Genomic DNA, 16,996 nt, shown 5'->3' on the forward strand with positions numbered 1-16,996 from the left:
AAGGCTGGTTTTGAATTTTATTGGGTCTGTTGGGCCTTGACAGAGGTATTTACTCTATTCAGTACCATTCTAGTTTATTTACATGGGCTGTGCTGGGTACACAGGTACACTGTCGCATCAACACTGTCGGAGCAGCCCGGCAGTAAACAGAATTTTGGTTAGATGTCATGAGTTTCTAAAATTCCATCCATGCTGTGGTTACTGGGAACTAAGGTAGATTAAATAAAGTCTAACATGATACAACGACTGATTGGTCTCGCATGCCGCTCTGAAGAAGACAATCCTTAACCACTCACAAGTGAGGAGACGCAGCTGTTTCAGTTTGGAATACTACCCGAGGGGATATTTGGACAAGTGGCCTTGACTCATCAAAAATTGGACGGAGGGTTTTAGGAACCTTGGACGTCATCAGGTCATTCCTCAAAACATTTCTTGGCGGCACATGTTTCTGTCAAGGTTTTGTCCGTAAGGTTTAGATTATTTCTTTATTTGTTTTTGTCTCTTAATTAAGTAACTCGGTGTAATGTTGCTTCATGCTCATTACATCCAGGTTTCTCACTTAAATTTTTTAAAGTGATGTGTGTGCTGAATGATCATGGAAATAGTCTTTATGTCAGTCAGTAATATAAGTAAAACCGGGGGTTGTAACTAGCTCTCTATTAATCATAATAAAACCTGGAATTGAGCCTAAGTGAATATTTATGCCAGATGTAGTGAAATAAAAGTTTTTTCCTCTTGGTTTTAGAACCTTCTCTGCTTTCTTTACTCTTTGATTTCCATTGGGAACCTGTGGGTCACTTTGAATAGTGATATTTGACGAGCATAAAAATTACTGTCAAAGGTCACATCTATGTTTACTCACATCACATTTGTGTCCTTTAATTATTTATCACTATCACTATTGATAATGTAATGTAACTAACACTTATAGGTCAAAATCTATCTTTTCGCTACATTAACAGAAAATGTTGTAGACATGAATTAAGTTGTGTACTAAGACATTATAGCTGTTACTTGGCACGTGCCAGAGGTATTTCAGGAATAAATGGATCTTTGAGTCCAAGTGAGCGCTTCTGCCAAATTTAAATCAACTCTCGAGAGTGAGACGGACCGAGAATCCGAAAACATAATTTCTCCAGCTCCGGCTGTCTCCAGAATAGATGCATATGCATTATAAAATGATGATTTCAAATTGATATTGTAAATTCAAGTAAAGCTTGAGATACCTGTTGAGAAGTAACCCAATTTTTTAAAAGCAGCCATGACAATTTGAGCATTTACGTAAACTCTCTCTCACGTGTGGTCAAGCTGAAACCCAGCAGTAGATCCTGAAGGGATGGTCAAACTTTAAAACTATAATATACAACTTGGTGCCTCGAAGCAGGGCGGTAAAAGTGTGTTGTTGGTCCCACTAGCTTCCCCCTCAGTTGCGGCAAGTTTACACCCCTACACATATAACTCATTTTGATTAGCTGTCCACCTACAATCACCATCTAGCCCGAGGCCGCGTTAACTGGCATCCATATGCACACAACAGGTGTTGAAGAGGCTGTAAATGTAGGCAGTAAAACGAACGATGGTTATCCCTCTTGTTTTCAAATGGTCTTTAATTGCCGCACCTCAAGCTCCGCTGTTCCTTGACTTACTTCCACCTATGCCTTCCCTGTTCTGAGGTCAGCAGCCTCACCCCTGGCTACTGCTGAGCAGCCAATTTACAGTTGTAATTGTGTAATACATGAACTGCATATCCACTAATTTGTGTTTATATGACAGCGCTGACCTCTACAACAAACGACCCAAATAATTTCAATCACCCGATGGAATGATTAATTGCACCGCTGCTATAACTTGTTTGTTTAATCACATTTTTTAATCAGTCATTCGGAGCTAAGTTTGGCCGTGCACTGTGCCAGTGATTGTTTTAGTGGTTCGCTGTGCTAGCTCTAATCAATGCAAATGTTGGAGTGTGATGTTCTCAAAGTTGGACGTGAACCTGTGGCAGAATCGCCTGAGTAGTGAAAACACAATGCGTGTTTATTAAGAAAATATCAAAATTAAGTCTTTAGTTGTTTTCTGAAAAAAACTATAATAAGCATTTCATTCCGTCTAAATATTGTCCTTTTTGTCATTGTATTAATTTTTCAGGCAGCTTCTAATGAAAAACATTTAATTAAGATGAACTGACATTTGTTTCCCATCAGCTTCAAACAAATTGTTTGTGTTTTGTTTTGTTTCACAGTTTCAGACACATTCCCTTGAGATATATTCATATAACGTGTTTTCCTTCCTCCCCTTTGAATAATTTCGCTGTTGTCTGTTTTGTCCCCGGTCTCTTTGAATTGCTTTGGTTCAAAGACTTTATTTTTCCTGGTGCTGTGTGACAGAGCGACAGACGACACCCTTTAATTAAAACGATTAAACGCATCTGGACAACAGCTGGATCGCATCCGGAATACAGGACATTCCGCATTGTACCTGAGGATATTTACACCCCTTCTCTCACACTTAATCCCTCTGTCCGAATTAACGCATTCATACACCCCCATACACCTTTATCCTTATGTCTCTGTCTGGTTCTCTCCCTCACACCCGCCTTGTTTCTTTTCTCTCTTTGTAGGTGTCCTTGAAAAAACAGTGGAAGGCGAAGCCGTCGCTCTCGTCAAGGCGAAGACTCTTTACAAGTCCTGCACTAATGAGAGTGAGTCAGCAGCCATGAGTAATAAAGACAGTTACCGTTAAATTCTGGTCGTCCGAAACGGAACATTTTGCTTTGACGTTTGAAAGCTCTAACGTTTTATTATATGCTATATTTTATTGTCAAACTAAATGTATTATAAACCGTTAGGGTTAAAAGTGTCAAGAGCTAAATGAATAAATGTAATATCGTAATGGCTTAATTAATTAGATTTACAGGATTATGGGATGCAAAGTAAGCACCATCGCTAATGTGCTCAAATTTGTGTAGATACATTACACTGAATGATAAATATAATACAACCTTTAATTTTAATCTTTCAGGTTTGATTGAGCTGAGAGGAGGCAGCCCATTGCTCGACATGCTGCCTGATGTGTTTGAGTGGCCCATGGCTGTGGACAACTGGGAAACCAACCACGGTAGAGTATTGTTTCCCACTGTCACACGTAACATATGTCAGCGACAGGTGTTTCTTGCTTTCTCACTCCTTCCTCCCACTCTGTTCTTCAGGTAAAACATGGAGGATGGAAGACGTCATCGCCAAACTGAACGAGAAATATGGAACTCAACTCTTGGTTAACTTTTTCGTCGGCACCGATGACAGGGACTCCAGTTCCCACATCATTCATGTAGGTGTGAAAATGTAGCTAGAAATCCCTCATCTCTTTCTTTCTGTGTATCTCACTCTTCTATCGTATCCATGCAGCTCCTCCAGCTTATGTAAATAAATGGATCTTGTCCTCTGCTTTCCTAGTTCGACCAGCAGACAAGTCTCGGGCTCTTGTCCAGAGATTACTACACCTGTACGGGACCCTATGCGGAGGCAAGTTAAAATATACACACGTGCACACACACACACACTAATTTGCGATAATGTAAATAGATCCATGTGCTCATTTGGACCAGTGCTACTGAGCCTGGGTTCCATGTCCCCTTGAGTTTGTTTTGGGGAAACCAGACGCCCAAGAAATGATGAGGGCATTTGTTTAGCGCTCGAATTAATTGTCTGTTTATTCATATGCCTACTCGCATTTGTGAGCATGCCTGTACACGCTGAATGAAACGAGGCCGTAAGTGATGATCAAAAATCAGTGAGACGAAACAGAAGAGGTTTGATTGGGTCTGAATCCAGACCAGATGTGTGTGATTGGAGCAGACATCCCCTGCCCTGATTTTATTTGAAAGTTCACCACGGACTCTTGATTGATATGCAGAAAGCAGCACTTGACTGCACTCGGCTCGCGGCGGGCTGAGTGTATGTGTGCGTATCTGTGCACAAGTGCAAGCCTTCACCTCCGGTTTTTTGGTCAGTGGCTATATTCAAACCAAATTCAAATTCCTTCCTGTTGAAATAAAGGCATGATTCGAGGGTAATGAAAGAGTTTGTCTTTGGCAGGCATGTCGGGCCTATGAGCAGTTCATGATTGACCTGGTGAAGCTGATCCGCACCGACCGGCATCTCGCCATCAACGAAACCAGCATCAGAGAGGAGGTGACGCGGGTCATAGACCTGGAGAGAGACATCGCAAACGTGAGTGTGCAGTTTTGAGTTCAACCTTTGACTAACTAGCTTTCCCCGCGTCTGACAAAGCGCGATCTTTGTTCTCTGAGAAGACGGTGGAAGGTGACCTTGTTTTCCCGCAGCACTGCATACCTTATTTTCTGTCTCAGCTTCACACAACAGCAGGAATTTGTGAGCAAACCACATGTGACAGTATGACCTTCCGCTCCTACTTTCTAGCTCAAAGCAGTGTGTTCTCTGCCTGTATGTGGCGGCACTCTGGAGCAGCCGCTGTGTAAAACAAGCTGTTAACTAGCCTGATCCTTACACAACAACTTTGTTCAGATATCAACAGGCTTCCACGGTCTGCATTTGTCATCCTGCACCGCTCTGTTCTGCTGACTGCCATGCTCCACTTCCTCGCCTCTTGTGCTGGCTTTTACAAGGCAGTTTTAGCGTTGGAGCTCTGACATTTAAAGACCTGAAGCCTCCTGAGACCCTAAATATGTTTTCTGCTGCTGGACCTGCAATGCATGTGCACACATGTGTCAGGAAACGGGGAGCGTGGTGTGTGGTGACAACATTCTTGATTTTCAACCTCTCTGTCTTGCCCTCTCGAAGTCGACTGATACTCCAGAGGACCGGAACAACCCAGTGTTGCTGTACAACAAGATGAACCTGGGCGATCTAAATGCCAACTTCACCCTTGAGGTTGATTCACAGGTTAAGATAAACTCTTTCTCTGTCCAAATTTCTTATTTCTTTTCCCCTGTTTTCCTCTCCATAATGTTTTTTTCCCGTCTCGTTCTTTGTGCTTTCGGACTCATCCTGAAGGTATTTGACTGGAGTTACTTCACGGCTAAGATAATGGATACGGTCAACATCAGCGTTCCCGATACCGAGAAGATCATAAACTACTCACCAAACTATTACAGAAGACTCAACCTTGTCTTGGCCAGATATAACAAGAGGTGTGTGTGTTTTTGTACGAGTTCTTGGTTGTGTTTGTGTGGTATGTGAGGCAGTTAGTGGTGGGAACTCAAAGAATGCAATGTAAACAGCAGTAGCTATTATACCATGTGACGAAGAGACTTTCTTTTCTCTCCTCACAGGGATCTTCAGAACTACATGGTGTGGCGCTTCGCTATGAACATGGTGGTGGGCCTGAGCAGAAGTTACAGGGACACAAGGAAAGCCTTCCGCAAGGTACAGCACCAGGATGCATGTATTGTTTTCAGAACCCACTTCAAATGAAACACAACCCAGTACCGAATTGGTTTCAGTCATTCTCTCGAGGCTTTGGTCATATGGACGTGGGAGGGGTGGTTGGAAAAACAATGGACACTCGCAGGAATTTTCACATAAACATTTAGAGAAACAGCAAGAACATTTGAGGAAGTTTGGCCCGGTTCTTCTTGTGTAAAGTTTGCATGATCTCCCTGTGTCTACGTGGGTTTTCTCTGGGTAGTATGTCCTCCCACATTTTGAAAGCATTTAGTTTGAAAGTGGAGACTCTACATTGATTATAAGCGTGAATATGCATGTGAATGATTATCTCAGTATGCTGTCGACCTGTCCAGGCTGTATCCGGCCTCTCGCCCAATGTCAGCTGGGATTGGTTCCAGCTCCCCTCTTGACCCTCAAAGGATAAGCAGTATAGATTGATGGATGGATTTTACGTGTGGTTATCAGAAAGTTGTGACCAAGGTATAGAGTGAGACATTTACAAAGTCTATACAGCAAGTGGTTCTGTGTGAGCTCAATGCAAAAGTTGGCACATCAACATTTGCTAACTAGCTGACTAACTCTGCCTCGGCTAATTCCCAATGTCACCATGTTATATAGTTATGTTCGTTGCTGACAGACAATCAATAACCTCCCTGGTGAGTTAACAATGTCAACTTCATCAGATTGGAGGTATCAAGGTATCAATAAAATGTGTAGGATTCACCCTCTGGGGACTATGAATGAGCAATTAAGTCGACGCCAATCCATCCAACGGTTGGGATATTCTTCTTCCATATTTCTATTGTCTCTATGGTGATATTTTCCGTTCTGCCCTGTTTCTTACTGTATATTCCTGAATGTAATGGTAATGCATAATGAAGGGGCAAATATTAAGAAATGCCACGAGCCTCTTTAAACAATGTGCTGAGCAGTCGATCCTGCATCTCTAATTGATCTGTGCCTCGTTACTTTCTCTGCAGGCTCTGTCTGGCACGACGTCAGAGGCAGCCGTGTGGCGACAGTGTGCTCTCTACGTCAACAACAACATGGACAACGCTGTCGGGCGACTTTATGTGCAGGAGGCTTTCTCAGAAAAGAGCAAAGAACTGGTCAGTAGATGTCGGATTATTCTTTAAAATATCAAATTTAATGTTGCGTTGAAAGCGGTTAACATTATCATCAAGGGGAATTCCTTCATTAGGGAGAATACATTCTGTTAAAAAACATAAAACATGAATCTTATTATACTGTACATGTTGTCTGATTGAAAATGGACCTGGTACTGAGAATGAATCTGCAGGGAAGGAGTTTTCACAAAATCAGTGTAGCAGTGTTTATTAATTCAATTATTCAGACATTCTGTTTGAGAACATGTGTTTCAGGCACATCCCACTGGGTTTTATTTATGTCTCTTACTCACCTATGTTTTTATCACCCTTGTGTTTTGTGTCTCCACCACAGTAATGTATTTATTTTTGCTTGCACCCATTGAAAGCAGCTGAACAAGGTATCCTAGTTGTCATGCCCACACCACCCACACTCATTGCTGTGCTTGTGTGTGTGTGTGTGTGTGTGTGTGTGTGTGTGTGTGTGTGTGTGTGTGTGTGTGTGTGTGTGTGTGTGTGTGTGTGTGTGTGTGTTTGTGTGTGTATGTGTGTGTGTGTGTGTGTGCGCGCGTGTGTGTGCTTTGGCACATGGCCACGTGCACACGAGTCAGATTGTGTGCGTGAGAATGTGTACATCAGTCATAACGGACGAGTATTTCACACACTGTTAATCTCTGTCATTTCCTGTACCTTTGCCCAATCCTGCGTGTGGATCTCACTTTGCAGCCGTTGCAAATGTGTTGGTATGAGTGCTTGAGGTTGTGAAAAACAACACACAACTCTTTTTATCCTGCAAGAATATATATGAACACTCCTCTCCCCAAATACATGGCCATACATATAGTTAACATAACATAGAATGAAATGGAAATACTGACGTTCAAGGGATAGTTCACCAAGAAATGAAAATTCACTCATTATCTACTCACCCCTAGCTGATTAGTGACCTCTCTTCAGACGTGATGAAACAGAAAAAACATAACATGCCTCCATACCTTTCGTCGGGTGTCTTCCAAGTATCGGGAAGCCCAGACATTCATATTAGACTCCAAACAAGGTTATTTACACCAAGTTTTAAGCATAAAAGTTCAACAGAAGTGGCTTAGCTCGCTGACGTTAGCATTTCCGACGGCCCCTGAATGCAGCTCTTTGGAACATATCAGCAGACATTTAAACTAAAAACATGGTGTAAATGACCTTTTCCATTTCAAGATATGTTAAACTTCTCTCCGCTCGAGACTTAAGAGGCAAAATTGGGCCATTTTCATGACATTTAACTGAAAAATATGAGAACTGGTTAATTCACTGATACAGATTTCACACACACAATAATGATCAGTTTATAAAGTATGGTGTATCTCTTTGGATCCACCTGTTATTTTTGTATTTATTTAATTTCCGTAAAGGGAAAAGTACAAACATAACCGACACAACTTATTACCAAATTAAGGTTTCAAGCTGACACATGTATAGTCCCCTGCAGTTCATGATTAGTTACACAAGATGTTTATGTGCATTTAATGATTATAAACAGCCCATCGAGGAGTAAGTTACTAATTCATCGTTACAAAGAGTGCAGAGGAAAGGGTCTACCTGATGTACTATTTTAAAATGACTGAATATAATCCAGTCACTGATTTGAAATGAACATCACTTTGTTTAGTGTTTGGAGACTGAGTAAATTAAATCAAATTGAATAGCAGTGGATCAATGCCCATCATAATACTATTATGATGCATGCGTATTTAGTGACCCCAGCATTCAACCATTGTATTATGGGATTCCATAAACAGACCAGCTGCCACACACACACACACACACACAAGTTGAATGATAAAAGGTTTTCAGGAAGAGCCTCAATATTATGTTCCTGGTTTATGGTTTGTGGCGAACCACAGCGTGTTGTCCTAGTGGTCGTGCAGTGTGTTATTGAGGGGTCTGCTGATGTGATAAGACACTGGAATGCCTCCCTCAGCTCACTGTGGTCTCAGTGAGCTGCTTTGAGGAATCTGGTTGGTTGACCTCCACTGTCAATGCAATTGTTTTAATTCTCCCCTCTCCTCCTCTGCCTTCATTCTTTTATAGGTTCACAAACTTTATTCCGGAATTATTCAAAATCTCATTATGTTTATGGACATAAAATAGTGCAGAGATCCTGGTACGAGACACGGCTTGCACAGCATTGTGACACCCTGGTGGCGTCAGTCAGTCTGTCCCACTGTGCGCTTGCACATTCTTTTAAACTGGAGAGCAATACATTACAGAAACATTAACTTTACACTGCAGGTTCACAACCCCCCAAAAAACACCCTTTTGATGTGGAGCACCTTGCTGAGCGAATTTGTTAAGAAAAATAAAATATCGTAGTTCTGTCAATATATTTTGTGAAGACAAATTGTTGACAGAGAAATGTTTGTTCAGTTTTAAACATTCATTTATTTTGTAAGAATATAAAAACTTGTTTGTTTAATATAAAATTATACTGAAGAACATATTCCAGCATCTAGATTCATATGGCAAAGGGTTATTTTAGCAACAGAAAACCCAATTTAAAACTACCAGATGCTTCTTTGAGTAAATGAAAATATTCAAAAATATGTCAGTAGCAATATTAACTATAAATCTACAAAATTTCAGACGGTATAGCAGACATCTAGTGAGGAGAATTCTAATGCAAGAAGAGGAGACTTTTGTTAATATTTCTAATCCTATATATTTTTTTTAATAATGAAGTATTTCTACTTGTCATTACCTTGTTCCTTTTATAGGAATACATATTCTTAATAGCATATCAGTGACAAGAATCAATCACTTTAATACCCAAGGTCGTGGCCCTCCAGACAGAGGGAGGGGAACATAGAGTCCATCATGCGTTTATGTGTGACTGTGTAAACAGGAGGCCTACTTCAGGGAATTATATTTTCATGACTTTGTTGCACAGCATGTTGCAAGACTGTTTTATTGTGTTTTTCACTGGATCCTCTCCACAGACCTTATGAAAAAAGAAGATGAAAAAAACTCCCACACAATGGACAATTTGTACTGACTGACAGTTTGAGGCTTTGTGTTCTTTCTACACTTTTTGTTGTTACACATTAGTGACATGTTTCTGATTGTTGTCTCTCTCTCTCGCTCTCTTTGTGTGTGTGTCTGTGTGTGGGGGGGAATCAGATGGAAGAGATGATCAGAGACATTCGGGAAGTGTTCATCAGTAACCTCGATGACCTGACCTGGATGGATGCAGAGACTAAGAAAGCAGCGGAGGAGAAGGTATTCGTTATAATTATCTCTCTGATGTTATTGTGGTGCTTCACATTTTGTTCTTTTGGATTTGTGTGGATTGAAGAGTTTGTTTATCAAATCTTCTCTCCCTCTGTCTGCAGGCCCGAGCCATTCGGGAGCGGATCGGCTACTCCGACAACATCATGGATGACAAATACCTGAACAATGAGTACAAAGATGTGTGTGTCTTAAAAAAATGCAATTAACTTTTTTCCGCTAAATTAATGTAAGAGAACACAATGTGCATTCATTGTAGCCACATATCGGTTCTGTTCCGTGAAAACATCTTGCTGCATTCTTGGCTCTCATGAGGCTTGTTGCTGAATATATGACCGGGTGTTGATAGCTCTCATCGCAGCTAATCCTCCTGTTTCTCTGGCTCTGTGTTGGTGTTAGCTGAGCTACAACGCAGAGGAGTACTTTGAAAACATCCTACAGAACCTGGAGTATGTGCAGAAGAAACGCCTGCGGAAACTCCGAGTCAAAGTCAACAAAGAGGAGTAAGATCCCCCGGGGGTGGGGGGGTTTGTAATTACACTGATGCTCGACAAACAGGGCTTTTTTTTTCTCGGATGTGCAGTAATCTAAAGCTACGATGTGGAGTATTAAATACACTTATAATAAATCACTTATCCACTAATGGTATTTGTGGTGTGAAACACAGGCTTGCATGTAGCATAGTGCATTCACACTCTCCCACACACCCTCCTACTCACATGTACAGTTCATCCTCCCGGAGGCACAGCAGGAATGCTAATATTAACCTGGTTATTATTAACCACGTGTTAATTTTTATACATGTCATCAAATTTTCATGCCGCAATTCACACTGCTGAACTGTTTTTCAGGTGGGTCACCGGAGCTGCTGTCGTCAACGCCTTCTACTCATCCAGCAAAAACCAAATAGGTACATTCACACGTGCACAAAGGTTTGCAAACATTCATATGTGCAGTTACTTTAAAAGACAAACAACTTAAAGTGTTTTGTTCTTTCCCCTGGTGTCAGTGTTCCCTGCAGGTATCCTCCAGCCTCCTTTCTTCAGCAAAGGCCAGGCCAAGTCTCTCAACTACGGCGGCATCGGCATGGTAATCGGTCATGAGATTACACATGGCTTTGATGACAATGGTATGATTTTCCACATTGTTGCTCTCGCTTCCGCCCGGAGGCAGTTTTGCCTGATAACGCTAGATAATTTATTTTTCTGTAACTGGTACCATTTCAGACAAAAAGAAAGAGGGGGAAAAAAAGTTTTGACGTGCCATTGCTGTGTTCCGCCTCAAATTGCTTTTCACTGCACTCATTTTTAAGTTATTATGTTCAATTTTTTAGATGTCAGTGTTCTTTTATACTGATATCCACAACTGCAATCCGCCCAGAAACACACAATGGAAATTAATGAAATGGAATGGAAACATGTCATTTATGTTGCATGCAGCTTTTGAGTTCTGTCTCAGAGAACGAGATAAAAGCTTTTTGGGGCCTTTGAAAATACATCACAATAGTTTTTTTTGTTGATCATATCCAAGCAGCTGAATATCCGTGCATCTGGCCTGTTTTTTTTAGGCCGTAACTATGATAAGGACGGTGACCTGAAGGACTGGTGGACACCAGACTCCACTCAGAGGTTCCTGGAGCTGTCAAAGTGCATTGTGGATCAGTACGGCAACTTCTCTTGGGACCTGGCCAACGGACTTAATGTACGTCTTGGTAGAATTTTCTTCTTTCCTATCAAATTTTGAGTTTTCTGGACAATATTTTCTAAAATAATATCCAAAACTAGCCTTTGTCTTATTTTATGTCCTTTTACCTTTGCCAGCGTATCCAACTAGCAAAATCTTCTGTTTCCCCCAGTTCTGCAGCCTCATCTCAACTCGACTTCAAGTGTCTTTAATATTTTGTGTTGACATATCAATCGCTCTCCCTGTCTTTGCCTCTTCTCCTCTGTCCTCTTGCTTTGAACAATTCTTCTTTTATTCAACGGGGAGAGGATTTCTTGATTCCAAAGAGCATTATTTGTGATTTGCTGGAATACATAGTACCAAAAAAATGACAGTTTGTCCTTTCTACTTGCCAATCTTTGTCATCTCTCTCCTTCTGTCGCCTCTCTAGTTAAATGGTAACAACACCCTCGGGGAGAACATCGCTGACAATGGAGGGATACGTCAGGCGTATCAGGTAATGAGCCTGAAAACAAAGGAAGAAACTTGGTTTAAGAGCGCTGGTTTACAGATGTGGTGGGGGGGAGGCTTGGTTGGAGGTTTGTTATTGTCATCAGTTTGCTAACATGAATAGACGAGTAATTTCGCCACGTCACAGACTGGCTCATTAGCTTCTGTATACACAACAATGGAGAACATGGTGTTGCCACTAATTAAATCAGTTTTGACCAGAGGTGAACAGCAGAAGGATATTCACAGATTTTTATGTGATGCAACATGACAAACATGTTCATAGCAAAACAAGCATAGTATTTCTGTGCAATGCATATATATAGTCAACTCTGGCTCTTTTGCAGACAATCAGTGATTTTATTTTCTTACAAATGGTCAGCACTTCCGTATATCAGAGGTTTTGGGCTGGAGAGGAATTGTGACATGTAATTATTTGTCCTACCCTAAACACAAGGTTGGCGTGAATTAGCATTTAGATGCACATTTAAACGCTGAAAATATATTTCACATAGGCTGCAGTGGCAAATTTCATTCATGGCGAATAATTCATGGTTGAACAGACTCTTTCCAAAACAACACAGATGTATATTATGTACACGACGCAGGTACAGCTCAACAATCTCCAAACTGCATAAGAATCCTAACCCATATACTACAACAGGTTTAAAGGCAGTGTCCCTCAGAAATGTGTCGTTTTCATAAATGGAATAACAACCAATGCTTAAAAAAAAGGCAATTTATATACAAACTGTTCAGGGGCAGGTTCAGCAAAAGTGCTGTTGATATTTTTTTCAAATCTGTCAAAGGTCAATCTCACACCACAGTAAGTGGTCCAAATTTCACAAAATTAGTTGTTTATGCTTTGGAGACAAGCCTCCGCATTTCTGCTCTTGGATTTTATTCATATATCGATTGAGCTGCTATCCTCCTCTGAGCACAAAGGGATAAGAACTTGTGTATCGCTGCTTGTTGATATTTACACATGTTCCTCTTCTGCATCGATATTAATAGCTACAACACACATTATGCTCATCGGGAATTAAAATCTAATTTATAATGCATTAACATTATCATATTGTCATTTTTTTAGCCTTCAGCCCTTTCATAATTGTCAAGCTACAATAATTGTATTATGTTGTCAATCAATAACATCCGTCTGTGCTTAAAAATGTAATTTAAGTTTGATTCTTATACATTTGAATAATGTAGCACATATCAAATATTTAACACGTCATGTACTATGAAGCATCTCTCTGAATTGTTTATCTAAAATTCTGAGTTTATTGCTTTGTTTTGATAAAAACTTACAGCTGAATAGTCAGAAATGTTTTTAGGAGATTTGTTAAGTACAGAAGCAAGTTAAAATGATGTTTCTTTTTCTTTTTTCATAAAAAAATTAAAAGGATATATTGAATAATTGAATCTGTCCTGTGTCAAAACAATAGGCCTACAAGAACTATGTGAGTGTGCACGGAGAGGAGCCAACACTGCCCGGTATTGACCTTTCCCACGATCAACTCTTCTTCTTAAACTTTGCTCAGGTAACAGATGGATGGATTCTCAGATCATGGATTTTAAAATGGATTGGAATGGAATATTTTGTGATTAGATGGATGATGGCTGGATGTAATAAAAGACCAGGTGCATGGATGATTTATGGATATGAACGGTTTTTATTTTGTAAAACACTGTGTGTTACAATGGGTGGATGAATTGATGGATGGATGGATGGATAAATTAATGTTAGGATGGATCTTAATCACTGTTTTTTCAGGTGTGGTGTGGGACACACAGACCAGAACAGGCTGTTAATTCCATCAAAGTCGATGTACACAGTCCAGGGAAATTCAGGTAAATCAAAATCAACAGCATTATGCTTGGGCCAAAGGGCAGGAAGCCCATTACGGTGGTATTAACATTTTGTTGGATGTAATCCTCTCATGTGTCACAGGGTACTGGGCTCCCTTCAGAACTTCCCGGAGTTTTCCAAAGCATTCAGCTGCAACAAGAGCAGCCAAATGGTCCCTGACAACATCTGCCGTGTGTGGTGATCCACAGACCTCTGGGATGGGCACTGTTCTCACATGGGGTCTTCCCCATCCGCCCGACAGTACCTCTCCCCTCTGACTGCTGGAGCACTCGTGTGTGGGGCTACAGGGAAGTGGCAGCTCCCCTTCGCTCTTTACTGGATGGACCAGGGCTGATGGACTGACACTGCAGAATGCAGTTCCTCCAAGGAGAGCAGCGGACTGAACCCTCACGGAGAACCGTCTCTCCGACTCCGATACTGTAGTTCATTCAATCAGCCTAATTACTCTGCTTCTCACTGGAAACACTCACTCCTTGTGTTTTTACTTTTCTCTCTCCATTTTCATCTGGTTTTACTTATCATTTTTGAGTCTGACAATGTGGATATGAGTGTGTGTGTGTGTGTGTGTGTGCGTGTGAGAGAGTGTGTGTTTCAGTCAAAATACTGTGCAAGCAGTTGGCAGGAGAGGGGCAGACAGACAAATGTGCTCAATCCCACTGGCATATGAATACGCTGCACACCCACTCACACTCATACACATGTAACAGGGCTGAACCACTGTACTGTATGTGGGCCTGAACTGTTTGCCTTTCTAAAAACCTCAGCCGGTTTCAGCCTCCATCTACACACACTGACACACAATGCACTCGTAGTTAATACATCGAACTAGATAAGGTAAATTATTACAGAAAATCTGAATTGATTTAGATGAATAAACAGATAAGTACTTAAGCTTGATCATGAATTACACAATATTATAATGATACATAGTATGAATATACATTTAATGATAATGACTCCTATTCATTTGCAGTACGTCAAATACACCAAAATGCATTTTTTCTCTTTAAGGTGACAACTGATTAGAAATCATTGAGCTGACAATCGACAGACTTCAGACCCTTTCTGTATGTTCAGTGAGCCTCCTTTGTGTTTCTGTATGAATGTATGTATCTATGTATTTTCCAGTATTTGCAAGTCATAATAATTACTGCCTACTGTTTGTTAAGCAAATTGCTTTGCCTTACATGGTCTGTGTGAGAGTGTCTTTGTATCCGCAGGAAAACAACAAACGAGAAATGTATCATAAAAAGAAACGGTTTGTGTTTTCACAAACACGCTTCCGAAGATAAGACCTGTATCATGTTGTCAGTATGCTACGGCTAGCAGCCGGTTACCTTATATTAGCATGAAGACTAAAAACATCCAACCTGGCTGTGTTATGCCTCTAAAGCTCATTAAGTAACACCTCAAATCCTGTTGAATCAGTACAAATCAAAGTGTAAAAACACATCCATGGAAACTCTTCTGGGTCCCTGGCAACCTGAAAGTGTTGAAAATGCTGCAGGATTTTGAACATTTCCACTTAAATCTATATCTGGATTGAAGAAACAAATCATAATGTGCTAATTAGTGAGTTTTAAATATTGTTTTCCTTTTTAACATTTGGACAGAACCATGTTTCCAGTCGTCATGCTAAGCGAATGTAACCCTGTCCTGGCTGTGGCTTTTCAAAAGATAGTCTGCAAGTAATGTCTGCTGCAAACTAGAGATCTTTAAAATCTTAACTGATTAAAAAAATTACAGATGCAACATTATTTTTTAATTTAATTGAGGGACCACACGCAAACTCTAAGTTGTAATTTCAGATACTTAAGAACCCACAGAATCTTGCATGATCGACCATTACTTCAGGGCAAAAACATAGTTGGAGGGGGACTGCTGGCGTTACACAAGTTTGTCTTGTGTGTTTCGGTTCTAAACACAAGTATGCCACCTCCAGTTGGTGACCCTTCCCAGTTGACTCACTCTCACTGGTAATTGCAGGTTTCTGCTAACTCGCCCAATCCTTTCATACAACACGAGTCTCCCCAGTTTTAAATCAGGGAGGCTCCGAATCAGTCAGTCTGTGAACCGTTCACACTACAGGATCATTTGGTCAGATCATCTTAGTCTCAAATCCTCTGCAATCATCAGGGGAGCTGAACTGGATTCCAAACCCGACAGGTTATCATCTGTGCAGCAGGCATTAGGGAACTTTTCCTTTCAGAAATGGGTTGTGATCGCTGAGTTTGATCTTGGTTTGAATCACATGAAGTGCACACTCACCATCTTCGTGTTCTGTGATTCTTTCACGCACTGATGGAAAAAAGTTAATCGACACAGGACAATATGACTCAGGTGTTTTGAAGGGATGTTCTTATTGCATCTTTTTTAAACTTGCCAGAACATTTGCAGGAAATAATGGAACTTTGGAAAAGTGCATGCATTTTTCTGAATGCAGAAGGTTATATGTAGTCCAATATGGCTTTATTTTCTACGCTGAAATGCATCTGAGGCTGTGATACAGGGTGTGGAAATGTCTGCCTATTGCCTTTTTATATAGAGATTAGTGCAATGAATGATGTGCCCTGCTCATGTAGACCACTTCTTCAGATCATACACCCACTCTCTCCACTTTCAGCCTTTATACATTGTTATTTTGCCCCATGTTTTGTTCTCATCTTTGTTATTGCAAGCTTCGTGCCACTCTCTCATTGTTCACCCCTCAGACTTTCTTTCTTTCTGCCTCTCTCTCTCTCTCACCCCTCCTGTAGAAAGACAGATATACCTCAGTTGCCTGTATTTAGATACTTTATAATAATGACTGATTATCATCTTGAGGAGCATTTTTGTTTTTCTTTCAAAATAAATCTTTAAATAACACCTTTGAGTGTGTGTTCGTATTCATCATCTTAAATTCTGATGTTACAGGCAGACAGCCTCAAAATGAGACACATCCTTTAATGTTGGACTTAAATTGTCTACTGCGAAACAATGTGAGCATACTAAATATCTTGGCAGTGCTGACCTGACTTTATTATTTCCCGGAGACTTCAACATATAGAGATTTTGTTGAAAGCACACTGTGCTGTTCTTAAAATAAGGTTCAACTACTGAGACACTCCTACGATATGATTCACTCATTATACATCATTAGTTAC

The 16,996-nt window shown here is 40.6% G+C and overlaps 1 protein-coding gene across 1 annotated transcript in view; it reads left to right on the forward strand.

The window, feature by feature from the left end:
- LOC133003833 (neprilysin-like) overlaps nucleotides 1-14,034 on the forward strand; it is a 28,762-nt gene extending 14,728 nt beyond the window's left edge. The window contains exons 5-23 of the mRNA XM_061073650.1: nucleotides 2,618-2,698; nucleotides 3,019-3,114; nucleotides 3,206-3,324; nucleotides 3,450-3,518; nucleotides 4,092-4,226; nucleotides 4,818-4,919; nucleotides 5,031-5,167; nucleotides 5,309-5,402; nucleotides 6,404-6,532; nucleotides 9,701-9,799; nucleotides 9,913-9,990; nucleotides 10,208-10,311; nucleotides 10,660-10,718; nucleotides 10,818-10,937; nucleotides 11,376-11,509; nucleotides 11,922-11,987; nucleotides 13,429-13,524; nucleotides 13,758-13,834; nucleotides 13,935-14,034. Of these exons, the coding sequence (XP_060929633.1) occupies nucleotides 2,618-2,698; nucleotides 3,019-3,114; nucleotides 3,206-3,324; nucleotides 3,450-3,518; nucleotides 4,092-4,226; nucleotides 4,818-4,919; nucleotides 5,031-5,167; nucleotides 5,309-5,402; nucleotides 6,404-6,532; nucleotides 9,701-9,799; nucleotides 9,913-9,990; nucleotides 10,208-10,311; nucleotides 10,660-10,718; nucleotides 10,818-10,937; nucleotides 11,376-11,509; nucleotides 11,922-11,987; nucleotides 13,429-13,524; nucleotides 13,758-13,834; nucleotides 13,935-14,034 (1,895 nt within the window). The remainder of the gene's footprint in view (nucleotides 1-2,617; nucleotides 2,699-3,018; nucleotides 3,115-3,205; nucleotides 3,325-3,449; nucleotides 3,519-4,091; nucleotides 4,227-4,817; nucleotides 4,920-5,030; nucleotides 5,168-5,308; nucleotides 5,403-6,403; nucleotides 6,533-9,700; nucleotides 9,800-9,912; nucleotides 9,991-10,207; nucleotides 10,312-10,659; nucleotides 10,719-10,817; nucleotides 10,938-11,375; nucleotides 11,510-11,921; nucleotides 11,988-13,428; nucleotides 13,525-13,757; nucleotides 13,835-13,934) is intronic.
- Nucleotides 14,035-16,996: the final 2,962 nt, after the last annotated feature.

This window comes from Limanda limanda, chromosome 6 (genome assembly GCF_963576545.1).
Source record: "Limanda limanda chromosome 6, fLimLim1.1, whole genome shotgun sequence".
In the NCBI taxonomy this organism is placed as follows: Eukaryota; Metazoa; Chordata; class Actinopteri; order Pleuronectiformes; family Pleuronectidae; genus Limanda; species Limanda limanda.